The sequence below is a fragment of the Myotis daubentonii genome, chromosome 2 (genome assembly GCF_963259705.1).
Source record: "Myotis daubentonii chromosome 2, mMyoDau2.1, whole genome shotgun sequence".
Classification (NCBI taxonomy): Eukaryota; Metazoa; Chordata; class Mammalia; order Chiroptera; family Vespertilionidae; genus Myotis; species Myotis daubentonii.
Genome location: NC_081841.1, coordinates 63,615,254 through 63,643,100, shown reverse-complemented (window position 1 = coordinate 63,643,100; position 27,847 = coordinate 63,615,254). Strand labels below are relative to the sequence as shown.

At 40.8% G+C, this 27,847-nt stretch overlaps 1 protein-coding gene across 2 annotated transcripts in view; it reads right to left on the bottom strand.

Moving 5' to 3' along the window:
* Window positions 1-27,379, bottom strand: part of LEMD3 (LEM domain containing 3) — an 83,702-nt gene extending 56,323 nt beyond the window's left edge. For both annotated transcript variants that reach the window (XM_059683509.1, XM_059683510.1), the window contains exon 1: window positions 25,795-27,379. In XM_059683509.1, the coding sequence (XP_059539492.1) occupies window positions 25,795-27,340 (1,546 nt within the window). In that variant the 5' untranslated portion in view covers window positions 27,341-27,379. The remainder of the gene's footprint in view (window positions 1-25,794) is intronic.
* Window positions 27,380-27,847: the final 468 nt, after the last annotated feature.

Genomic DNA, 27,847 nt, shown 5'->3' with positions numbered 1-27,847 from the left:
TGTCATTAGCTACACACAATCCTGTTAGTTTCCCCAATGTTGGGAGGAAAGATAATATAAGAACACATGCTAATAAAGACAAGCTACTGTGTCTTACATAAATTATGGAAGCTTTATCTTACTATACTTCTCAAAGTCCAAAAGTTTAGTGATCTGCTTTTTCAGTACTTTCACAGAACTCTTGAAAACTTTACACATATGCCAGTTAAAGAATTATATTACTGTAGGGTAACAAGTGAAGTGAATAGAAAAATAAAAGCAAGTCAACCCACAAAGGTTAGATATAAATCTATAAATAAAACCAAGCATCTGTGCAAAAGATAACTTGGCAGCCAAAGCAATTTATGTTAATGCATATGTAATTTATTAAACATGGTGACAGCTCACTGTATTAAGAGATTTTAAACATTAACTGTTACTAACTAGAGACGGTAACACTTTCTCAAGGTTTACACTATCAAGAATACAAGTGAAACTCTATTATAATTAGGTCTGTTCTGAAAGAATACTGCTAAATGAGAATTTAGAGAGTCAAAAAGGATCTGTGACATACTATGTAACCTATCTCCAGTGCAATGCAATAAAGCAACATGCATTTCCCATACAAATACAAGAGGTCTTCTACTTAGTAACATTCTCAATCAAATGCATGTGTCTAATATTTTCAATGACTAGAGATAATAAATACTACCAGTATAGTTTTGTGTAGAACAAAGACAATATGCAAATAATAAAATTGAAGAGAGAAAAGCTGAAGTGCAATGAAAAGGTAAACAGAACTAAAAAAATATTTTTAATTATAGTGTTACTAGTAACCCGGTGAACAAATTCGTGCACAATGAATGAAAATTAACTAGAGCAGCGGTTCTCAACCTGTGGGTCACAATCCCTTTTGGGGGTCGAATGACCCTTTCACAGGGGTCGCCTAAGACCATCGGAAAACATATATAATTACATATTGTTTTTGTGATTAATCACTATGCTTTAATTATGTTCAATTTGTAACAATGAAATTGGGGGTCACCACAACATGAGGAACTGTATTAAAGGGTCACGGCATTAGGAAGGTTGAGAACCACTGAACTAGAAGAAATATTTTAATATCGCTATTCACCCTTTCTCTATAATAGAAGCGTCAACCAAATTCACAATCAACAATGACAGATGGAAACACACATGTGCGATTGGCACCAGAGAGAGCTTTATATGTATCGCGCATGCGCAAGTCAACTTAGCCTTTTATACTAATAGATATAGAACAAACTTGCTTAATTAGACCTGCTTTCTGATTTAGCTAAACTTTTTTCAACCCAGTGAAGCACCACAACTTCTCTTTCAGGTAACTGTCAGCAACACAGCAGTAAATATCAACACAAAGCAGATTATTATTATAGATCATGCAGGGAGAACAAAGGGCAAAATATTTAACTGCAGCAGTGTTTGACTATATTCTGCACAGTGAGAAAACCTTAAGTCATTTTCAAGGTCCAGCATTTCTTACTTCTTTTCAGTCGGGTCAAATTTCTAAACTTTCTAAATCTCTGTTTTCTAGCTAATGAAAAGAAAATAGGATTCCACCGAATCTCCTATCTACCTACTTCAGGACTTCTGTGAGGATCAAATGAGATGAGGCACAGGAAAACACTTCACAGACGTTTAGTTACAGTGTCAAGTGTTTCCACCTGGCTAAAGTGTTCCAGGGCTGAAGAAACTGCAAGGAGGCTAGTCACTAGGGAAAGGAAGTCCAGCGTTGCTACGTGATGTCATTACCTGGATGGAGGGAAGGACACTTAGCATATTAGATAAATAGGTAGGTAGGTAGGTAGGTAGGTAGGTAGGTAGGTAGGTAGGTAGGTAGGTAGGTAGGTAGGTAGATGATAGATAGATAGATAGATAGATAGATAGATAGATAGATAGATAGATAGATGGATGAGAGTTGCATGGCCTGCTCTTCTCCATTGCTAGTTGAAGTGGAGTTCTTGGGGTGCTACTGGAATAAGAATCTCCAGAGGTCACCAGGAGAGAATGAAATGTGGTAGACAGGTTTATTCACATGGAATTATATCCCTAGGTTTCTAAAGTCCCATTTCCCTTAAACCAGTCCTGGAAAATGTGCAGATGGGGATCCAAAAAAAGCTAAAAAACAAAGCCAGTGTCCAAAGTTTCCATTGCATGGTGGACTTGAGTCTGGCACAGAATCAGGCTAGATCCAGTCTATCAGTCCATTGTGCATGGGGTCCACATGGCTGTGAACCATGTGGGCAAATGCAGATAGCCCCACAAGCCAGGAATCAGGTGCAAGCAGCAAGAGAGAAGGGGTCAAGAAAGCCAAGAAAGAGAACTCTTTTTGTTTATGAGTTTAAGTATCAAATCTTCCTGCGCTTGCAGTGGCCACATCTATTCTGGCCAATGACCTGCTCCCAGATGTGACTGACAGGTAATCCCCTTCCCCTATGTTACCTGGACTTTATTGGGCATGTGTCTATCCTGTCTTTGCCCAGTCCCCTCCCCCAGGATCTGTGGGGAACAGACCTGGCGAGTGTTAAACTGCAGCTTTCTGGCACAAATGGCATGCCTATATTATCTGGCCTTCCCTTTACTCCTTTCCTGTTAATTAAAGAATAACTGGGTTAATTATAATGGTATCATTAGTTCTCATTCTACTCATCAAATGGGGATAAGCAATGTAATTCTGATAAAAGAGAAAAGGGCTTTATATGTATAGACAAAGCACAAACATGAACTAAATTTGGAGCTAAAAAGGAAATTCCGCCCTCATTTACTTTATGAGCAATGTGCTTAAAAGTTACATCTTGACTTTTAGCTCGGGAAGAAACCAAACAGAAATGAAAAGTCACTTGAGAAATAGAGCAATTTAAGTAGGTCATTATTAGGTACAAAATAAAACCACTAGATAAAACAAAATATAAGCAGGTATTACATGCAGTAAACTAGGCTAAATAAGACCTTTTTTGTTGGTTACAATATATGGAACCTTAAGAGTGAAACCCATACTTCCACATAAACACAATGGCCAGAAAGTACAACACACACTGAAATCATATCGGATTTTCACCTAATGTCTATTTCTAACTTCTACAACTTTTATTTGTAGCAGAACAAATATCTGTAAATTAATGCTAAAAAATAAGACATGCAGTTCCCCACAATCATCTTATTGGCTGTTATGGTCAATAAATAAGCACATGCCCTAGAGCAGGGGTCCTCAAACTACAGCCTGTGGGCCCCACATGCAAATACAAATATTGTATTTGTTACCGTTTTGTTTTTTTACTTCAAAATAAGGTATGTGCAGTGTGCATAGGAATTTGTTCATAGTTTTTTTTTTTAAACTATAGTCCGGCCCTCCAACAGTCTGAGGGACAGTGAACTGGCCCCTGTTTAAAAAGTTTGAGGACCCCTGCCCTAGAGTCTAGGGCAGGGGTGGGCAAACTTTTTGACTCGAGGGCCACAATGGGTTCTTAAACTGGACCGGAGGGCCGGAACAAAAGCATGGATGGAGTGTTTGTGTGAACTAATATAAATTCAAAGTAAACATCATTACATAAAAGGGTACGGTCTTTTTTTTTCAATAGTTTTATTCATTTCAAATGGGCCTGATCCGGCAGGCCGTAGTTTGCCCGCGGCTGGTCTAGGGCCTAGACAAATTCTGAGATGAGAGAAATGACAATGTCATTCTATCACCTACCCTCAGTTGCCCTGTAGCTCTTACACTGTAAAAACTTCAAACACTGAGTATGATTATAACGTTTAAAGATGTACTATGGTCATTAATACTTCATTAGATACTAAAAGAGCCTACCTTACATGGAGGGGAAAAAAACTGGTCATTATGAGAGGCCATATGGCAGTCTCTAAATCTAGGGGACTTAGTATCATTTTGACTTAATTTTTGCTTTTTGCTCTGACTTCAAAACCTCACTTTAGCCCCTGGCCGGGTTGCTCAGTTGATTGGAGTGTCGCTGCATACACCAAAAGGTTGCAGGTTCGATTCCCAGTCAGAGCACATACCTACCAGGTTTTGGGGTTGTTTGATCCCCAGTCGAGGTGCATACAGGAAGCAACCATCCATGTTTCCCTCTCGCATTCTCCCCCTCCCTTTCTTTTCCTCTCTCTCAAAATCAATTTTTTTAAAAAAAAGAAAACAACAACATATCCTTGGGTGAGAATTAAAAAGAAAAATATCACACCTAACTGCACAGAACTACTATATACTAAAGATGGAAATTTGAACTGGTCAGTAACAAAACAGTTTTCTAAACCAAGTAAATAAAACTGATACTTTAATGACACCCATTTAGTAAATGTTCAAGGCATCTTAAAACTCCCAAATTATTACTAATTTCAAACTTATTTCCCCACATACCACATCTTATTTATTAAATTCCACTGAATAAAGTTCTAAGGAATACCAGATGAAAACTCATTGTACCTTCCCACTTTGGAAGATCACAGGCCATTTTGAGAAGTTGATAAAATCTATGAGCCCTCTCCCCAGAAAACTGCATACACATTTAAAAATGTGCAGCCCTAGCTGGTTTGGCTCAGTGGATAGAGCGTCATCTTGCAGACTGAAGGATCCTTGGTTCGATTCCAGCCAAGGGCACATGCCAGGGTTGTGGGCTCCATCCCCCGTAGGGGGCATGCAGGAGGCAGCCAATTGATGATTCTCTCTCATCACTGATGTTTCTCTCTCTCTCCTCCCTTCCTCTCTGAAACCAAAAAACAAAAACAAAATATATATATATATGAAAAGTGCATATAATTTCAAGGAGTTCCTATTCACCTGGAGTCCATTTATAGCTTCTTTAAGGATCATGGGCCATTGGAGTTAACTCCTTGTCTGGTAGAATATGAGACTTTTTTTTAAAAATATATTTTATTGATTTTTTTACAGAGAGGAAGGGAGAAGAAGAGGGATATAGAGTTAGAAACATCGATGAGAGAGAAACATCAATTCAGCTGCTTCCTGCACACTCCCTACTGGGGATGTGCCCGCAACCAAGGTACATGCCTTTGACCAGAATCAACCTGGGACCCTTCAGTCCACAGACTGACACTCTATCCACTGAGCCAAACTAGTCAGGGCTATGAGACTTTTTTTAAATGGGGAGGTAGAGATAATTCCAAAGGAAATCCACAAACAAATACAGAGAAGACAGAAACAATATAGATAGTATATGTATTCAAATCTTGCCACTTACTAACTTTGGACAAGTTTCTTACCTACCTAAGCCTCAGTTTCTTCATCTAAAAGTAATGATAATACCTGGCTCTTGGGATTGTTTTAAGAAATAAAAGCATGCATGCAAAATTCAGCACAGTACTGAGACAGAGGCAGACTCACAAGTACAGACCTAGAGTTCTTTGAGTCTCTACAGTCCTAAAGTCTCTACAGTCCCAGTCCATATACACCCCCAAAGCAAACCATCAGTTTAAGACTGTCTTTATGACCAAACTAGTTTAACCCAACTAAAATATCTTTTCTCAAACCCCATTGTCCAAAGTAGCAAGTGACTTCTAAAACTCCTTTAATTCTTATGATCTTATATACCAAAAATGTTGACTTTTAAATGTATCTGCTTTTATTCATGCAGTATGACTTCCCCCAGAACCAGGATTCATAATAAAAAATTGACAAAAAGAAAATTTTGGCAACAACCCTGTAATAAATTAATAGTAAAAGTTCTTGTAAATTAAAGCACAAAATAACGTATTTATTTACATTTATGTTCTACTAGTAGCTACAGACTGACTTACCAGAATTTTGACTTGCTACTGTAAGCTGTTTATTCCTTCCCCCATTAATTATATACCCTAGTATAAACTATCTTTTTAAATATGTGTATGGATTTTTATTTATTTAACTACAGTACTTATACTATGGTTCTTTACCACTAAGCAGCTAGTGATGAACCTCAGTGTCTTTTAGTCCACATTAAATCCCAACAAAATTAAAGCAGAAAAGAGAAATGTAAAGAAAATAGACGTGATTGCTTGAAAAAAATTAAATAAGCAACTTAAACTAACCCAATAGAGTGTTACACTCCTATTTTTAAAAATGCATTTGGACTGCTATTCTGCCCCCAAGCAAGGACACTAAGTCACCATAGTTTCTCTCATTTTCCAGCCCCAAAATTACAGAATTGTTTTTAAAGGTACTAAATATTTTTAAAGTAATTGGATGGTATTTCCTTTTTCCTTCTTTGATGGCAGAGTATTAGTATAATTTATACCTATTTTATATTAATTTCAACCTAGTACAATTTCTAAAATTTAAACTACAAATTAAATTTTTAAAATTTAAATGAAGTATACATTTTCCTCTACGTAATGTTTACTTCTGAAGTTATGTCATTTAGATAAATGAAAAGTATCTCTCCACATTGAAAGGCAGAAGGGTAAAATGGAAAAAAAAATCTCTGGAGTAAAGAATACTAGCTCTGCCCTGGCTTGGTGGCTCCATTGGTTGAAGTGTCACCCCACACACCAGAAGGTTGCTGATTCGATTTCCAGTCAGGGCACATACCTAGGTTGCGGTTCGATACCTGGGTTGTGGGTCCGATCCCTGATCAGGGTGTGTACGGAGGCAGCGATCAGTTTCTCACATTAATGTTTCTCTCTTTCTCTCTCTCCCTTCCTTTCTCTAAACTCAATAAACACTAGAGGCCCAGTGCATAAAATTCGTGCATGGGGTGGGGGGGGGGTCCCCTCAGCCCAGCCTGTACCCTCTCCAATCCAGAACCCCTCAGGGAATGTCCAACTGCCAGTTTAGGCCCGATCTGGGCCTAAACGGCAGTTGCACATCCCTCTCACAATCCTAGACTGCTGGCTCCTAACTGCTCACCTGCCTGCCTGCCTGGTGGCCCCTACTGGCTCCCCTGCCAGCCTGATCTCCCCACGCAGCCTGCTGCTCAGTTGTTTGGTCATCCCTCACTAACCCCCTTGCCGGCCTGGTCGCCCCACTCACCCTGTTCAGTCGTCTGTTTGGTTGCGATGGCACCTGGCTCTTTATATATATAGATATCTCCAGGTGAGGATTAAAGAAAAAAGAATACTAACTCTAACATTTATGACTTGTGATCTTAGGCAAGTCATCTTCTCTGGGACTTTAGTAACCTAATGTAAAATGGGATGTTTTCTGACTATGCACAGCAATATGAAAGGGGAAGGAATTAATAAATCTCAGCTTTTTCTTCTCTTTCCAATTCTGGCATGAATAAAAAAAGGCACTCAAACTGTTGAATCTCAGAGGAAGGAAAGGAGAGGAGGGTGTGTGGGAAGAGAACAACCAAGGAACTTGTATATGCAAATATGCATAACCCACGGACAGACAACAGGGTAGTGAAGGCCTGGGGTGAGGGGCGGGGTTGGACTAGAAGGGGTCAGTGGGAGAGTATATGTAATACTTTCAACAATAAATATTTTTTAATGGCGCTCAGTTTACAAATTAACACAATATATCACTACTCCATTCCTCATTTGTCTGTGTCATAGAGGTAACTGAGAAGAAATGACAGGATTCTTAGAAAATCTGTTAGGAAGAGACAACTAAGACAAGGCTCCTGCCAAAAGTCTTTTATAATGTCTTAATTTTCACTAACTGCCAAAAATGTCACTAATTAGAGATAGAATCTAGGTTAATAAAGATCTTGTATTTAAAGTACAATCACCTCTGAGATTAAGGGGCTTTTACCAGTTGGTAGCTTGGTCAGTTAGTCATTTAAACATTATAACTGATCCCCTGACATTCACTATGAATGTTTTAAAAACAAATGTTAAACTATAAACAGTACATGTAATTTCTTTACAGCATGCTTTAAGCAATGATTTTATACTAAAGTAAAAGGACCTCTTCACTTATATCCCCACAATAATTTTAGTATTCACTTACTAAGAAAATATGACAAAATATATATATACTAGAGGCCTGATGCACGAAAATCATGCACGGGTAGGGTCCCTAGGCTTGACTGGCAATCGGGGCCAATCTGAGGGGCGACCGATGGGGTGATCAGGGGGCCCCTGCTGGCACCCGCCTTGGCTGGCCTGGCACTGCTTGCTCACTGCACTCTCCCCCCACCCCCCCACCTGCCTTGGCTGGCCTGGGGCCTGCGGGCTGGGGGCAGCTCCTGTGTTGAGCATCTGCCCCCTGGTGGTCAGCACACATCATAGCGACCAGTTGTTCTGTTTGGTCAATATGCATATTAGGCTTTTATTATATAGGATACCATAAGTATAATAATTATTTGTATTCTAATCACAGCAATATTGATACTATACAGTTGAAAAACAAAAGTGTAATAATGAGAGGGGAAAATCATGTGTTAGGTCCTCAAACAACACTTTGTAATGGATACACTTCCCAAAATGTTCTCAGCCCACAAGTTAAGAACTACTGACAAATTTTAACTGAAAATAAAAACGTAAGCAACCCAACTAAAACACATATAAGGATAAAAGATGATTTACAGAGGCTGGGCTAAACTGATTCCATTGGCTCAATCCTTACTAAAGACATTCACATTATCAAATTTTATCACAAATTCAATTTTTTAAATCACTTATTTTTTAAATCGCTTATTACAATTTTTAAAATTACTTATTTTTTAAATCCTCACCCGAGGATATGTTTTTATTGATTTTAGAGAAAGGGGAAGGGGAAGATAAAGAGAAACATAAATGTCAGAGAGAAACATTGATTGGTTGCCTTTGGTACATGCCCTTACCGGAGACCAAACCCGAAACCTAGGTATGTGCCCCGACCAGAAATAGAACCCACAAACTTTTGGTGTATGGGATGATACTCCAACCAACTGAGTCACTTGATCAGGGCAAAGTCATGTAATTTTTATTGTCAGAATTCTACAATGAATTCAATCAAATGGCTTTCCCTAACATTTACCTAAAAGTAGCTGAAGGAATAAAAGGAGTGGGGATTTGCTAAAGGGGAGGATATATGAAAGTGGAATGCAGTATAGTGCAATGGTTAGAGGATAAGCTTTCAAGTCATATTTAACAACATAACTCCATAACTCCTCTCTCTGATCTATAACGATGGACAAAGTAATTGACCTAATCCTCCATTAAAATTACCCAGTTATAAAATGATGTAAAAAATGCTTAAGCAGACTAGATATTTACACTTGCCAAGCACCCAATAAATGGACCTACTATTTATAAGGCATTATGCTAAGTGAAATAAGTCAGAGAAAGAAAAATACTGATCTCGCTTATATGTAGAATCTAAAATAAAAACACACTGAACTCATAGATAACAGAGGACAGATTGGTGGTTGCCAGAGGTGGGGTAAGGAAGTGGATGAAATAAATGGGTGAAGGTGGTCAAAGGTACCAACTTCCACATATGAAATAAGTAAGTCCTAGAGATATAATGTATGGTGACTATAGCTAACAATACTGTATTGTATATTTTAAAGTTGCTTAAGAGAGATCTTAAAATTTCTCATCACAAAAAATAACTATGGGTAGTAATGTTAACTAAAATTTCAATATACACATATATCAAATCATTAAACAGCTAAAACTAATACAATGTTTTATGTCAATTTTATCTCAATTTTTTAAAAAAAAACGAACTCTTGAGTACTTAGATGTTTAACCAAGATTATAGAACAGGAGGAAGCTTAGGCCAGTATAAGAACAGGGATTAAGCCCGGTCAGCGTGGCTCAGTGGTTGAGCGTCGACCTATGAACTAGGAGGTCAGGGCACATGCCCAGGTTGCAGGCTAGATCTCCAGTGTGGGGTGTGTAGGAGGCAGGTGATCAATGATTCTCTCATTACTGATGTTTCTATCTCTCTCTCTCCCTTCTTCTCTGAAATCAATAAAAATATATATTTTTTTAAGCCCTAACCGGTTTGGCTCAGTGGATAGAGCGTCAGCCTGCGGATTCAAGGGTCCCAGGTTCGATTCCAGTCAAGGGCATGTACCTTGGCTGCTGGGCACATCCCCAGTAGGGGGCATGCAGGAGGCAGCTGATTGATGTTTCTCGCTTGTCAATGTTTCTAACTCTCTATCCCTCTCCCTTCCTCTCTTCAAAAAATCATCACAGAATTCAGAACACAGAACCTACACAGAACGTTCTCTAGAGACAGAAGAACTTCGCTGGAGAGAACATGGCAAAAGATCCTGGACTGAACCTGACTACAGAAATTGGCAAGAGAACCTGACTAGAACCTGGTGACTGAACCTGGCTGGAGAACCTGGACAGAACCTGGCTGGAGAACCTAGCGAGGGAACATGGCCACAGAACCTGGCTGGAGATCCGAAGCAGAACCTCTCTGGAGATCCAGACCAGAACTTGGCTGGAGATCCTGGCTAGGCTGCTGATCAACTGAACGCTGTCTCCGTGTCATTCCTCATTCGCCGACTCCGTCTACACCTTTGGGGACCCCTGGACCTGCTGGGGTTGGACCCCGGCATTCCTCTAGTATTTTTATGGTTTCCCGTCTTATGTTTAAGTCCTTCATCCATTTTGAGTTTATTTTTGTGTATGGTGTAAGTTGGTGGTCTAGTTTGATTTTTTTTGCATGTATCTGTCCAATTTTCCCAACACCATTTATTGAACAGACTGTCTTGACTCTATTGTATGTTCATGTCTCCTTTGTCGAATATTAATTAAGCATAGTGGTTTGGGTCGATTTCTGGGTACTCTATTCTATCCCATTGATCTATATGTCTGTTCTTGTGCCAGTACCAGGCTGTTTTGAGATCAGTGACTTTGTAATACAGCTTGATATCTGGTATATGAAAACATGTTCAAAGTCACTAATCATCCAAGAGATGCAAATCAAAATGACAATTCGGTACCATCTCACATCTGTCAGAATGGCTATCATCAACAAATCAACGAACGACAAGTGCTGGCTAGGATGTGGAGTGAAAGGAACCCTCCTGCACTGCTGGTGGGAATGCAGACTGGTGCAGCCACTATGGAAGACAGTATGGAGCTCCCTCAAAAAGTTAAAATGGAATTCCCATTTGACCCTGTGATCTCACTTCTAGGACTATATCCCAAGAAACCAGAAATACCAATCAGAAAGGATATATGCACCCCTATGTTCATAGCAGCACAATTTACCATAGCTAAAATTTGGAAACAGCCTAAGTGCCCATCAACAGATGAGTGGATTAGAAAACTGTGGTACATCTACACAATGGAATACTACACTGCAGTAAAAAAGAAGGAGTTCTTACCATTTGCAACAGCATGGATGGAACTGGAAAGCATTATGCTAAGTGAAATAAACCAGTCAGAGAAAGATAAATACCACATGATCTCACTCATTTGTGGAATATAATGAACAACATAAACTGATGAACAAAAACAGATCCAGAGACAGAAGCATTGATCAGACCGTCAAAACTCAGAGGGAAGGTATGCGAGGGTGGGGGTAAGGGGAAGAGATCAACATAAGGACTTATATGTAAGCATATAGGCCTAACCAATGGACACAGACAGCGGGGGGGGGGGGGGGGGGGTGAGGGCATGAGTGGGGGGATAGGGAGGAACGTGTGGATAAGGACACTTATGTAATAACTTAATAAAAAAAATTTCTCTTATGCCTCTAATTATAAAAAAAAAATCAATAAAATATATTTTAAAAAAAAACACACAGGGATTAAGAGATCAAAAAGTATAAGAAATAAAAAATAATGAAAAGCCAAAAATAAACTTGCTTCCTCCCCATCCAACTCCCACAGAACCTGGTCTGCTGCTCTGAGGATCTAAAACTAAACCAATTCTACATTAATGCTAAAATATGCTTCTATGGGCTAGTATAGGAACTTAAACTTAAAAACAGTATAACTAAACATGTTCTAAGTCAATGGTTCTCAACCTTCCTAATGCTGCGACCTTTTAATACAGTTCCTCATGTTGTGGTGACCCCCAATTTCATTGTTACAAATTGAACATAATTAAAGCATAGTGATTAATCACAGAAACAATATGTAATTATCGATGTGTTTTCCGATGGTCTTAGGCGACCCCTGTGAAAGGGTTGTTCAACTCCCAAAGGGGTCGCGACCCACAGGTTGAGAACCGCTGTTCTAAGTTCAAACAACTATTTTTCACATATCTGTAAGACAACACACATTCAAAAATTAAAGACTGCCCAATTTTCCTATTGGAAGCAAACAGCCTATCTTTGTGAGCAAATATTTGCTAGAAATCCAAATGTAATTCAAACAAATTATTCAAATTCATTAGCCTGTTTGGCTCAGTGGATAGAGTGTCGGCCTGCGGACTGAAGGGTCCCGGGTTCGATTCCGGTCAAGGGCATGTACCTTGGCTGCAAGGTCCTCTCCAGCCCAGGCCCTGGTGAGGGCATGTGTAGGAGGCAACCAATTGATGTGTTTCTTTCACAGTGATATTTCTGTCTTTCCCTCTCTCTTCCACACTCTCTAACAAATGGGAAAAGATCCTCTTTAAAAAAAAAAAAAAAAAAAGATGCTGCTAAGTATAAAACTACCATAAAATAACACCTGATAATAGAACTGAGGTAAGTTTTACAATTCAAAAAGCACAATGAATAAAAGTATCGCCCTCCCCCCAAAAAAGTATCCCAAAGTGAGGTACTAAAATCCTTAAAAATTGTTTTACACCAATAAGTTTTGTTTTGTTTTTTTTCTCAACAGAAGCTGACTCTTCCCTTATCTCCCAGGACAGTCATGTGCCAGAATCAAAAGGCCATTTCTTCCTTCCACATGTCTAATTTGAAGAGCTGTACAAAGCAGTTTACAATAGAAAATGGTGAAAAGAACAAAAGAAAATATTCCCAATAAGAAATATGAGGCCCAGCCAGTGTGGCTCAGTGGTTGGGCATCAACCCAAAAACCAAGAGGTCCCAGGTTCGATTTCTGGTCAGGGCACATGCCCCGATTGTGGGTTCAATCCCCAGTAGGGGGCGTGCAGGAAGCAGCAGATCTATGTTTCTCCCTCATGGATGTTTTCATCTCTCTATCCTCCCTTCCTCTCTCTCTAAAATATCAGGATATCACTTCTACTTTAAGCTAAGAAGTCCTATATTTCTTAAAATAAAGAGTAATTATATCATTAGTCACTACAGTGAATTGAAAATAGCTGAGCAATGGCAGAACTAAATCTCACTTAGCTACACTAGATGGCTATGCTTTAAAATAGTATAGTGAACATGACAAAATTTTAGGGTCTTACTCAGTAATAAGTCCCTGCTCTGCTACAAGGATTTTGACCTTAGACAAATTAACCTTAGACAGGAATTTTATACTGATTATATGTTGAAAAATAATAAACTATATATACAGGATTAAATAAAATATATTAATAAAATTAATTTCACCTATTTCTTTTTACATTGTAATGAGGCCAATAGAAAAATTAAAATTATGTATGTGGCTTGTATTATATTTCTATTAACTCTGACCTAAACAAATCACATATTTGATTCTTTCAATGCAAAATGTGATGAAAATTTCATTATGTGCCTCATATGAACTGTTTAGACTAAAGAGCCCTAACGCACTTTAAATTCCTTATATTCCATGATGTTTAATATCCTGTTTATCAAATCCATTTTATTATTTTACTACAGGCCTGGTGCACAAAGTTCGTGTACTAGGTCTGGGGGAGGGGGGCGTCCCCCAGCCTGGTCTGTGCCCTCTCGCAGTCCAGGAGCCCTTGGGGGATGTCTGACTGCTAGGGAGTGGGCCTAAGCTGGCAGTCAGACATCCTTAGCACTGCCGCGGAGGCAGAGGCGGGAGAGGCTCCCACCACCGCCACTGCGCTCACCAGCCATCAGCCCGGCTTCTGGCTGAGCAGCACTCCCACTGTGGAAGTGCACTGTCCACCAGGGGGCAGCTCCTACATTGAGCGTCTGCCCCCTGGTGGTCAGTGCGTGTCATAGAGATTGGTCGACCGGTCGACTGTCTGGCCCCTGGTGGTCAGTGCACGTCACAGCGAGCAGTTGAGCATCCTTAGCATATCATAAGCATATTATGCTTTGACACTTAGCATATTAGGCTTTTATTATATAGGATAACCCTAATCTCCTGATTACCTCCATTCAATGTATTGCCCATTGATAGGGACACACCTCATCTTCCCACTTTAGCAATAATAGTCCTCTTATTATCTTACAAACTAACTGAAGAACAGCGTGTGACAGGCCATCATTCTCTACCAGCTATATGCACTATCTGTTCTTCAGATAATGTTAACACAAGCTTACTCTAAGACCTATCCACATTCCTAAGAATATTTCTTAGGAAATATTTTTGTCTCAAATTCACTACTATATTTTGGACTAAAGCAATATATCCCATCCCTATCAGCAAATCTACCTTTCAGTGGCCAATGAGGCTAAAATCTAGTTTTAAATTGTGCTTCATAACCTATTAAATAAATATAACTGAAAAAATAAGAATATTATTTTTCAGTGCCTAGAGGTAAGGCACCAACTGTAAAAAGATAGTTCCTTTTATCTGTTTGGACAGCTTCAGAGAAAGGTGTAAAACTACTGATAAGGACTATAAATTTAACCCACTCTTCTATCACTTATTAACATTACTGACAGTACATGTCATAGTGCTGAACATGTGTTGCTTAAATGAGACACTGTAGCTGGGAAATTCTAACTTACAGTATTAAAAATATACAGTTATATATCCCTTCAAATTTCTCTAAGGCAGTGGTTCTCAACCTTCTGGCCCTTTAGATACAGTTCCTCATGTTGTGACCCAACCGTAAAATTACTTTTGTTGCTACTTCATAACTGTAATGTTGCTACTGTTATGACTCATAATGCAAATATCTGATATGCAAGATGGTCTTAGGCGACCCCTGTGAAAGGGTCGTTCGACCGCCAAAGGGGTCGCGACCCACAGATTGAGAACCGCTGCTCTAAGGCATTTCCCTTATCTCCTACAAAAGTCATTGGCTGGAAGTAACCTGATTTTACTATCCCCTCATTTGACAGATGCAAAAACCAAGGCCCAGAGGTTATAAAGTGACTTACCTGCCCGAATAAAGTTAACGAGTGAGAAAAGATGCATAAGAAAATCTTTCACTGCCTGGTAGCTAAGACTGTGGACTGGGAGATTGTGGGTTCAAGTGCTGGCTCTAAAACTTAGAAACCACCAGGCCGGCATGTTCAGTGGTTGAGTGTCGACCTATGAACCTAGAGGTCACAGTTCGATTCCTGTGACATTTTCATTTTTTGCACATTCATTCTACATGTCTTTCCCTTCTTTACTTTTTAAATTACTTATAAAAATGTGCAAGAAATGAAACTTTCTTTTGTGTAGAGTACACATTTGGTAAATTTTACCATAGGGCATACCCAACAATGTGGGGGGCGGAAAGGAGGCAGTGTGTCTGGGAGAAGTGTCATTCCTATCATTCTAGAAAGTATATACTCATTTCCTGGTATTACTTGGTACATGATAGGTGCTTAATAAATAATTTATGGGTGAGTGAATAAAGGAATGGAAGGAACTACATAAATATTTCCTTAAAGTGAGCTAAATCAAACAAGTAAGCATTTGTGATACTGTGGAAGGTACCATTAAAAACCTAGAAAGTCATCAATAAGGTTAACCATGGGTCCAAGCCATAGCTTAGGGACTAGAAGAAACAGATACTCTAAAACGTCCCCACTTCGAGTGATCACCAAAGCCCCACTGAATCAAGTCTTCCCCTGGAGGGGTGTCTCCAGCACAGAAGTTCTCCCACTGCAGACACAGCTGATTCTCACAGCCAACTGGCCTGGAGGTCAATTCCTCCCAGTGATACCTACAACAATCAAGACTTAACTACAACAAGACTGTGCACAAAGCCCACAAGGGGGTGCACCAAGAGTGTCCACCTCAGGTAATTGGGGAGGCTGAGCCACTGGGCCCTATAGGTCATCTAGCACAGAAAGCCACTCTATCAACACAGAGAAGCATACAAAATGCAGAGACAAAGAAACAGGACACAAGTGACAGAAATGGAGGAAAGCAAACTACTGGATATAGAGTTCAAAACCACACTTTTTCAAGAACTTTCTAGAAACCACCGATAAATTTAGTAAAACCCTCAAAAAGTCTGGTGAGACCGCTGATAAATGTAGTGAGACCCTCAAGAAATCTAGTGAGACCCTGGAGGTAATGAAAAAGGACCAACTAGAAATTAAGCATACACCTACTGAAATAAAGGATATTATGCAGAGTTCCAACAGCAGACTAGAGGATCGCAAGAGTCAAGTCAAAGATTTGAAATATGAAGAAGCAAAAAACATCCAACCAGAAAAGCAAAATGAAAAAAGAATCCAAAAATACGAAGATAGTGTAAGGAGCCTCTGGGACAGCTTCAAGCGTACCAACATCCGAATTATAGGGGTGCCAGAAGAAGAGAGAGAGCAAGATATTGAAAAACTATTTGAAGAAATAATGACAGAAAACTTCCCCTACCTGCTGAAAGAAATAGACTTACAAGTCCAGGAAGCGCAGAGAATCCCAAACAAAAGGAATCCGAAGAGGACCACACCAAGACACATCATAATTAAAATGCCAAGAGCAAAAGACAAGGAGAGAATCTTAAAAGCAGCAAGAGAAAGACAGTCAGTTACCAACAAGGGAGTACCCATATGACTGTCAGCTGATTTCTCAACAGAAACTATGCAGGCCAGAAGGGAGTGACAAGAAATATTCAAAGTGATGAATGCCAAGAACCTACAACACCAAGATTACTTTATCCAGCAAAGCTATCATTCAGAATTGAAGGTCAGATAAAGAGCTTCACAGATAAGGAAAAGCTAAAGGAGTTCATCACCACCAAACCAGTATTATATGAAATGCTGAAATGTATCCTTTAAGAAGAGGAAGAAGAAGAAAAAGGTAAAGATACAAATTATGAACAACAAATACATCTATCAACAAGTGAATCTAAAAATCAAGTGAATAAATAATCTGATGAACAGAATAAACTGGTGATTATAATAGAATCAGGGGCATAGAAAGGGAGTGGACTGACTATTCTTGGGGGGGAAAGGGGTTTGGGGGGTGCGGGAAGAGACTGGACAAAAATTGTGCGCCTATGGATGGGGGGGGGGGGCAGTGAGGGCGGAGAGTGGAGTGGGAACCGGGTGGAGGGGAGCTATGGGGGGAAAAAAGAGGAACAACTGTAATAATCTGAACAATAAAGATTTAATTTAAAAAAAAATTAAACAAATAAAATGTCCCCCCTTCTAATTAATTTCAATGGCTCTCTCTACATGTAAGCTTAAGTTTCCTTTGTAAATATAAAATGCTTTCACGAATTAATCACAATAAGCAAATTTCTTATATATTTATATAATTATGTTCTGCAATGTGATAAAATTCTCACTGCTACTAAAGGACTTTTTTTCTTCTATTCATGTCACATTCAGGACAGAAGAGTAATTGTTGGTGCATACTTATCCCTCAATTAGTTTAGAACAGCTGAACTCAACTCCTTAACAGTTTGCACACATTTGTTCCTAAATGTTAGCTTGCCATTTGATATCAACATAGCTGTAAAGATGAATTCTGAAGTCATCTTACAAAAACATTTTAAGCAAAAAATTATGGGCATTGAGCAATACATCTGCTATGCAAACAAAGGCAGTGGTAAAATTTTAAACTCTATACATCTCAAAATTTAAAAAACAAGTTAAGAAATTATAGAAGTAATACATGATGGCTTCCACATAATAGATCTGTTATCCTATTTTCAGACATTATTACCTGTTAGTATAAATTTTTATAATCTTTAAAAAAAACAGATTTCCTTAGAAATGTTTTCAAAGGAATATGGCAAATATAAAACAACTATAAAATGTTTGATAAATAAATATCAGAACGTAAACCCTGTTGTTGAAGATATTTTAAGGTTTTCTTCTTTTTTTTAACAATCACTTGTGTATTTAAGTTAAAGCATGCATTATTAAAACAAAGAAAAATCCAAAGATTACTACTCAAATACACTGTTACTAGTTCACTTTAAAATCAATTAAAAATAAATCCTGAGTATGAAAGTCAAAATAACTGTTAAAATATCTTCAACAACAGGGTTTACGTTCTGATATTTATTTATCAAACATTTTATAGTTGTTTTATATTTGCCATATTCCTTTGAAAACATTTCTAAGGAAATCTGTTTTTTTTAAAGATTATAAAAATTTATACTAACAGGTAATAATGTCTGAAAATAGGATAACAGATCTATTATGTGGAAGCCATCATGTATTACTTCTATAATTTCTTAACTTGTTTTTTTAATTTTGAGATGTATAGAGTTTAAAATTTTACCACTGAGGCAATAACTGTTATAAGAATTTCCACAATTGCCGAAACCGGTTTGGCTCAGTGGATAGAGCGTCGGCCTGCGGACTGAGGGGTCCCAGGTTCGATTCCGGTCAAGGGCATGTACCTGGGTTGCGGGCATATCCCCAGTGGGAGATGTGCAGGAGGCAGCTGATCGATGTTTCTCTCTCATCGATGTTTCTAACTCTCTATCTCTCTCCCTTCCTCTCTGTAAAAAATCAATAAAATATATTTAAAAAAAAAAAAAAAAAAAGAATTTCCACAATTAGTACTGGGCTGGGTTTCCAAATTAAATGGTAGCAATATCTATGTATAATAAATTAATGTAGGATTAGAATAAAGATATACCATTAGTAATATAATTTCTATAAAAAAGTTACTATTTATCATATATTTTGGAGTTTTCTGATAGTTTAAGTTATACTTCATTCTTAAACTACTTATAAACCAGATTAAATATATTTTGCATTGAAGTTCCTTTTATTTACATAAAAGATATTTTTCAGATAGGTAAAGTTAATATAGAATAATTAATGTGCAAGCAGCAGCTAGTTTTTTGTTTTTTGTTAATTCTCATAGGAGGATTTTTTTTTTTCCCATTTGATTTTTAGAGAGAGTGGAAGAAGGGGGAGAGACAGAGAGAGAGAGAAACATCAATGTGAGAAAAACATATCGACTGGTTGCCTCCTGCATGGACCCCGGCCCTCAAGCCTGCAACCAAGGTACATGCCCTTGACTGGAATTGAACACGTTCTAACCACTGAGCAGCCAGGTAGAGCAAGAAGAAGCTAGTTTTAAAGCATCACAACTCTACTGAGGAATTATGAAAATATTTCATTTTTAAAAGTATTCCTGATCCCTGAAATTGCAGAACACTTCATTCCCACTGAAGCAAATACATGTATAGGGAAAGTACATCTAAAGTTCATTTAAAAGGAGCAAAAAAAGGAGAACACAAAAGTTCAGCAACTTGCCTTTAATAAAAGAAAAAACTAGCAAGCAGAAAGGACAATATTTAAATCCAGGTCTGCCTCCTTAACAATCTAAGCCCTGACAACTATGTTTCTCAACTAGACTTCATGGATAGTCACAAGGGGAATTCATAAATTTTCATCCAGATTATTTTTAAATTATTCTAGAGCCTGGCCGGCATGGCTCAACAGCTGAGCGCTGAACTATGAACCAGGAGGTCACAGTTCGATTCCCCGTCAGGGCACATGCCCCAGTTCATCCCCGGTGTGGCTAGTGCAGGAGGCGGCCGATCAATAAATTGATGTTTCTCTCTCTCTGTCTCCCTTTTCCTTTGAAATCAATAAAAAATAGATTTAAAAATAAATAAATTATTCTAGAGATAATTTTTAAATGAAAGACATTTTCACTGAGTAAATTTTCATTTCTTAAATCATCAAACTGGGATATTCAAACCCCAGTATTCCCAGGAATATTCTTGGAGGTATAGAAAATTTTTTTTCCTTACAAAATAGTCAACTTTGAGAAACTTCAAATGTAACATTCAGCTTTCATTCTTCAAGAATGAGAGGAACAACACTTGGTGTCCACTGAATAAGTCATGAAATTTTGTGCCTGTATGCCTTTACACATGTTATTTCCTTCTTTGGGAAGATTTTTTTCATCTCTATTAACTACTAAGTTTATTCTTAAAAAAAAGTGTCACCTGTGAAAATCTTCTCTCCCTGTTCTCTTTACCCTAGCATTTGGCCCATCATTCTCTGCTTAAATAAGATTTTATGCGTCACTGATAGCATTTATTAGTGTATTATAATTGTCCTCTGTGCCTTGATATATTCTAATTTTTTGTTGTTGTTGATCCTCACTCGAGGATATTTTTTCCACTGATTTTTAGAGAGAATGGAAGAGAGAGGGAAAGACAGAAATATCGATGTGAAGGAAACTTATCGATTGATGCCTCCTTCACGTGCCCGACCAGGGCCCGGGCAGGGGAGGAGCCTGCAATCAAGGTACATGCCCTTGACTGGAATTGAACCTGGGACCCTTCAGTCCACATGCTGATACTCTATCCACTGTGCCAAATAAGTTAGGGCAGTGGTGGACAAACTGCGGCTCGTGAGCCACATGCGGCTCTTTAGCCCCTTGAGTGTGGCTCTTCCACAAAATACCACATGCGGGCGCTCAAGTACAGTGCGAATGAAACTTCGTGGCCCATGCACATTAGTCGGTATTTTGTGGAAGAGCCACACTCAAGGGGCCAAAAAGCTGCATGTGGCTCGTGAGCCGCAGTTTGCCGACCACTGGGTTAGGGCCAAATTGATTTTTTTTAATAAGGATAAACAGGTGGTGGTATAGGTAATCGAGTGATAGGCACTAGGTGGCAAATATGGAGTGATGAAAACCTGAAGGAGGTTGATAACTACCAGGATGGAGTGGGGTCTGTGATTGAGGAAATCCATTTGAAGAAAGAAATACTTGGTGATTGTTTGGATACAGAGAATAAAGGAGAGTCAAGGATTATTCTGTGGTCATGAGCCTAGATGATTGATAAAATAGTGATACCACTGACAAGAATTAGAGATGTGGCAAAGGGATCTTGTTTGGGAAAAGGTAGTACAGAGAAAATGGTTTATTTGGAGTTAAGTTTTTGAATTGTTCAAGTAGAAATATCTTGCAGGCTACTGTAGTCCCATAATTGGATTAGAGACTGGTGTTCAATGTACTAGAACTGTTTATTGAAGGTATAGATACCTTGGCATTTCAAAGGGGTATATTATTTTTTAAAACATATTTTAGCTTTTTCAAGTAATTAGACTAGCCAAAAGGCTCATCATTGGGTATCTATAATGAAATAGGCATAAGGATACTGAAAAATAGTTGTTCCTCTCTCTCTTTTTTAAAATCTTTATTTTGAAAGCATTACAGATGTCTCCCCTCTACCCCCTTTGTTGACACCCTCCACCCAGCTCCCGCCTCCTCCCCAGGTCTTCTCCACAATACTGTTTGTCCATGGGCTATGCATATCTATACTAATAATAGGGTAATATGCAAATTGGTTGGGACACTGTCACAGTAACAACTGATCAGCAGGCTGCATGCACAGCAGGCGCAATTGGGCAGGGACTTGCAGCATCAGGGACGGCACTGCGGCAGAGAGGCCTCTCCACGTGCCTGCGCTGGGGTTCCATAGGCACACAGAGAGGCCCCTCCACCACAGCCCCGGCCAGGGGTCCGCAGGCGCAGAGAGGCCCCACCGCCGCGGGCCTGGCCAGGAAGCCTCCGTGAACCTGCGCTGGGGGTCCGCAGGCCTCCCCCGCTCCAGCCTACCTCTTTGGGGCAATCCATTGAGGAGCCCCGGATGGGTAGGTGGGGCCTATCTCTTTGGGGTGATGGATCAAGGGGCTCCCACACTGTGACAGGGAACAGGCCAGGCTGGGGGACCCCCCCCCCGCCCCCGCCACGTGCATGAATTTCGTGCACAGGGATGTATATAAGTGCTTTGGTTAATCCTCCCCCCACCTTTCTTCTGAAATACCTCAGTCTGTTGCAATTGAGTAATTGGTGACTCAGAGAAGAATGGATGGTAAACCAGACAGGGGTTGGCTGAGTGAATGAATGGCAGAGGAGGAAAGAGGTTTAATATTGGCTAAGATACAATATTGTACCCAGGATACAATATTAAGTGAAAAAAGTTGTAGAATATGTATAGTATAATGTCACTTAAAATAAAATTCAGACTCCTTTCTATGGCCTTCAAGTCCTTTAGGTCCTTTATGACCCATCCCCTGCCTACTTGTGACTTTATCATATGCCATGCCCCAGCCACACTGACCATTCTATTCTGATGCTTTAACATGCCAAGTTTGTTTTTGCCTCAGGGTCTTTATACTTGCTATTATTTCTATTAAAAATTCTCTTCTCCCTGTGACTAGTTAGTTCCTTCAAGTCATTCAGATCTCAATTCTCTCGCATATATATACTTTTTAATTGACTTCAGAGAGGAAGGGAGAGAGAGAGAGAGAGAGAGAGAGAGAGAGAGAGAGAGAGAGAGAGAGAATCAATGATGACAGAGAATCATTGATCGGCTGCTTCCTGCACATCCCTTACTGGGGATCAAGCCCACAATCTGGGCATGTGCCCTTGACTGGAATCGAACCCAGGACCCTTCAGTCCATAGGCTGACACTCTATCCACTGAGCCAAACCAGCTAGGGCTCAATTCTCTTTAGAGAAGCCTGTCCCAACTGTTGAATGAAAATGTATACACAAAGGTATATATAAGTGTACATATTACATGAAAAACATTTAAAAAGTTCTGAATGGATTATTTGAACTTACATCAGAAGTGATTATGAGACTAGAAGTATACAATACCCATTAATTTTTGCTTCATAGATCTCTATGTACATTTTCTACAAAAATCATGTCTTCTATAACTGAAAACCATTATCTAAATGATCATATAAGCCTAAGGTAGTCAGTCTATTCTGCCTATTTTCTTTTGATGGGTTGCCATGATCTGACTGTAGACTGATCCTTGAGCTGTTTTGGTAGGGCAGTTCAAACTTAGAATCTTAAACCTTGGAACTGGAAAGAGCTTAGAGATCCAACCCCACAATTTTACAGATGAGGAAGCAGACTCATAATAATTCAATTAATAAAACTAGGCATTGATGAAAATACTTCAAAGACCAAATGATTAAGAACTACTTAAAAGGCTAAGCTATTACACGTTATACATAATTTAAATAACTAATAAAAGCTTACTAAAGCTTTCTCTCACATATAACCTACAATCTTCTGGTGAATAATTACTCAAAGTAAAACTATCCCCTTAAGCACACTATTTGACCAATGAACCCTATGGTTAAACATCAGTTAACCATTATAATATGACAAAGGATCAGAATACTACATAAATATAGGGAGTGGAAATTATTCACCGTTAGGTGTGCAGCCTAACTGAACTAGTAGGCATAGTTTTCAACCAGGGTATACAGTTAAGTCTGTAATACACTTAAGGATTCATTATGCTTTGATTCAAATTTCTGTATCATTATCTACAATGTGTATTTAGTGGAATTTAATAAAAATTAAATGTTGAATAGGTAAGAAATACACTAAATGTCATTTACAGAAATTACTTATTTCTCTTTACATAATATAGATTACCAGGAATATGTTTTACCTAAACTTTTGAATAATACCAATTTATGTTTGTTTAACAAACTATCTCATTTGATCCTCACAACAATCCCACAGACAGCAGAAATTATTGTTATCATTTAATACAAAAGAATGAAGCTCAAAGGTTAAGAAACTTGACTAAGGTCATTCTGACAAGTCCTTATACCCAAATCCTCAACCTCTTAGCTACTGTTCTTTGCATCCCTCTGGCTTCCTCACATTTACTATGTATTAAAATGCAAAAACGCTTTATAATTTCCTTTCTTCAACACTAGCAGTCCTATGCTTTTCTACTCCATTTGAAGTTTTGGTACCTGAGAAAATAGTATTCATTTTTCTTAACAGTGAGGAGAAAGATATGACAATCATTTAAATTGAGAATTGTATTCATCAGCAATTCTGTTTTAAATGCCACCAAATATTCAATTGTTTTCTTAATCCTAATAAAAGTACCCTCTTATTTAGAAAGTTCTCCAGAAGCAATACCCAAAGTAGTGTTACCAATATGGGTTTTATAGTTGAAAAAATCTGAAACAAAATCTTAGTCCTTCACTCACTAGCTGTTCAACTGTGGGTACATTTCTTAACTTCCTTGAATCTCACTGTCCTCATCTACAAAATGAGGATAAACACCATCTGTCTCTGTGAGTTGTTGGGAAGATTCAACGATTTAATATGAGTAAAGTACTTAGCTCTTAGAAAAGGTCCAGGTCATATAGTTAGTGTTGTCAGAGAAACAGATGCAAATAAGTACTGCTGATAGGTAATGTCATTTAACTTATGTGAACTTTACTAACTGAACTCCTAGGGTGACCTTGATACTTTTTTTTACAAGTATCTGGGGCAGGACAGAATATATCACACTTGCTCCCAGGATACAAATTAAAATGAGTGCTGTATTTCAGTCCTCTTCTAACTCCTTTAAGCAATATAGTAATAGTAATAATCTATTCTTTAACTACCTTAAAATTGGCTGCATCCAAATCCAGGCTTACACTATTTTCACTCCTACTCTTTACCTAAGTCTAACTGCATCATTCACTATTTTGAAATAAATCTAATACTAAGCCAATTTTAGAAATACAAATCATGATACAGTGAATTCACGTTGGGTGAAATGGGTAGGAAGTTTCAGGGGGAGTGAGGAAAAGGAGCTGAGAAATTATGTATTCAGCAGTCTATCATGCACTAATTTACTTTCTCTCTTTTATTCTTCACAGGCATCATTCTAATCAATATTAGCATCATTTTACAGATTAGAAAAGGAAAGCTCAAACTCTTGTTCATTCCCCCTGGCTCAAAGTGCTCCAACCACTCCAACCCACAAGATTCTTGCTCAACTAAAAGCTTACAATCTCTTCCTCAAATGCTCTCCTAGCTCCCTGCAATGCTGTCTCCTCCTGCTTCAGGTCTCACCTCAAGCTGTACCTACTCTTACCAATCCTAAAGTAGCATACACCAAGTACTCGATTCTTCCTTCCTTCATAAACACAAAATGATGTGCATTCATCTGCTTGTGTCGAAGGACAGGAATACTTTGACTTTACACTGCTGTACCCTGAGTGCTCAGCATAGATGATGCTAGCTTAATGAATGAATGCACACACCTCCCTCCAGCCATTCAACAAGTAAATGGCAGGGCCTGGAAACCAATCCAGATAAATCTGACTGCAAACTCCTACATGGCCTACCACTACTTTTTTCGTGGGTGAAAAGAGAAATGCTTTCGGCTGGGAAACCAATTTAGAGGTGTGCCTTCCTACCTTCTATATTCATTCACTTTTTTAAAACTTACAGAACTATATACCCATATACTTAATACTACAAAATATTGAACCAGAATTTCAAGAGATCTTACACTGCCTTTCAGAATCACAACTCAATTTGAAAAAACAACACTGTATTTATGATGCCTTTTAACAGTCAAAATGCTTCAAAACTTTTGAATCATTGATATGTATACGTATAGTTACATTTAAGTCTAAAGAAAATGTAAATACATGCATTTTACTAACAGGCTTGTAATGTTTTGTTCTCTTTTTAAAAATAAGATGTTTTGGAGTTCCCCTATCATACGCAAAAATTTTTACATCAAGCCATGGGATTATCATTCTGATAACGGTTATAATGTTCTTCCTTAAAATGGCACAAATGCACTCAATCTGTTGCCTTCACTATTAAACCATGTTCTTGCACGCAGACGTCACCCCACGTCAAATGCCCAGTGCAGCTGGGGCAGATCACTAACATCCCCTCTGTTACCTTACCCACGGGGGTTTAATACTTACTGCTGAGTCCTCCATCCTCGGATACGCTGGTTCCTCTCATTCCTAGGTAAGTCAGTCCCAAAATTAGGAAAAACAAGCAGGCAGCAGTTAAGAGAAACATCGACAAGTAGTGGGCACTGAAACCCCCGGTGGGGGACACCTCCTCCCGTTTAAATTGCTGGAGAAGTTCCTCCTCGGGCTCGGAGAGCTTCGGCTTGCCGTACGCGTTCTGCAGGTAGGTGTGATTGGCGCCCGTGTGATTGGAGTGATTGATCCTGAGTGAACCCGGGGCGGCCACCGCCGCACTGGGAGGGAGGCTGTTGGGGAAAATCCTGGAGGAGTCCACCCCGAGGGCGCCGCCGCCGCCGATATGATTATTGGTTTTGAGCAGGGAGCCTGCGGACGAGTCCAGGGTGGCGTCCATGTCGGTGAGCGGCGGGGCCGGGAGCGGGGCCAGCTTCTTGGCGTTCACACGGTATCGAGGAACCGGGCTGGAGTCCAGCGCCTCACACGCCCCTCCCTGTCCCGCCGCCGCGGACTCCTCGAGGTTTCGACTTCTGTCTAGACTCCCCGCGGCCGCCGCCCTGTCATTCATCGGGATTCCTCCCCCTCCCGGGACCGCGGGCTCCGGCCGGCCGCCGGCCGATCTCGCCGACTGCGGCGGGAGAGGCTTACCGTGGCTCCGCCGGGGCCGGGGCCGGGGGAGGGAGTCGTCCTTCGGTACCTGCCGGCCGGAGGCCACGTCGACGTCCTCCTCTTCCTCCGAGTCCGAGTAGTTTTCCCGGCAGCTGTAGGCGAGGAGCCGGCTGCCATTCACGGTGCGGCTCGACCACAGCGCCTCGCCGGCCTCCGGGTCCCTGTCCTCCCGGTCTTCGCCCTCGTCGTCCCCGTCCCGCGCCGCTCGGTCTCTCCCCGACGGGGGCGGCAGCTCCGGGGCCGCCGGCCTCCGCGCCCCCCACCACGCGTGGGGCTTCCTCCGCTCGGCCGCGGGGCTGTTAGTCACCTCGCCGCTGGCCAGGGACGCCGACGGCGGTTTGAGCCCGCGGAACTGGAGCGCAGCCCGGTCTCTCCTCCCGCCGCCGCCGCCGCCGCCGGCCTGGTCCCGCGGGCTCACCTCCACGTCCGACTCGTCCGAGCTGAAGCCCAGCAGCACTTTGCTGCCGGCCGTGGGGGCGGCCGAGGCGCCCCCGGGCCCTCCCAAGGGGTTCTCGGGGCCGGAGGCCGACACTCTGCCCAGGCCCCCAGGAGTCCGAAAGTGGGCGAGGTCTCCCGACACCGGCCGGACCCCCATCCCAACGGCCCCCGCCGGAGCCGGTCCCGTGGCGGCGACCGAGGCGGCTGCCGTGTTATTGTTATTACTGTTCCGCGTCTTGTGGCCGCGGCCCCCGGACCGGTGCTGCTGCTGCTGCTGCTGCTCTTCCTCTCGAAGCTTCTTCAGCTTCTTGAGGTAGACCGGGCGGGTGCTCTCCGTCACGGGGCCGGGAGACAGGCCGTAACGGCGGAGCTGAGAGAAAAGCTCCTCGTCCGAGAGCTGCTGAGGCGCCGAAGCCGCCGCCGCCGCCGCCATTTTCTCTCCAGGGTGTTTTACAAGCTCCGCGCTACCGGAAGTGACGCGCCGCCCTAGACCCTGAACTAGACCGGGCTGCGTCGCCCGCCCAGCGCCGCGCGCCGCAGCCAATGGGAGGCGCGGGAGGAGCTCACCTGAGCGGGAAAGGGCCACCTGGGCGCCGTGCGGCTCCCGGGCGGCGAGGCTTCCCACCCCCTCCCCTCGGCACCCGCACACGCGCCCCCTGCCTCCCTCCCCTCCCCTCTTAGCGCGGTCCTCCGCCCTGCCCTTCGCGGAGCCTCCCCGGAGCTGCCTCTCGCTAAGCCACCTTGACCTCCTCCTGCCGGGACCCCGCCACGGGGCAGGAGCAATTGAAATGCAATCTCCCTTGAGGCTCCCGACGTCAGTTTTCTGTAGTCCAGAACCCCTCTGCGCGGGGAAGCCTCCCAAGACTCAAAAAGAAACGGCCAGACACGATTGGTGATGTCCCTGCCTGACTCCGAGTTCGCTTTGCATGTTGTCTTTCTG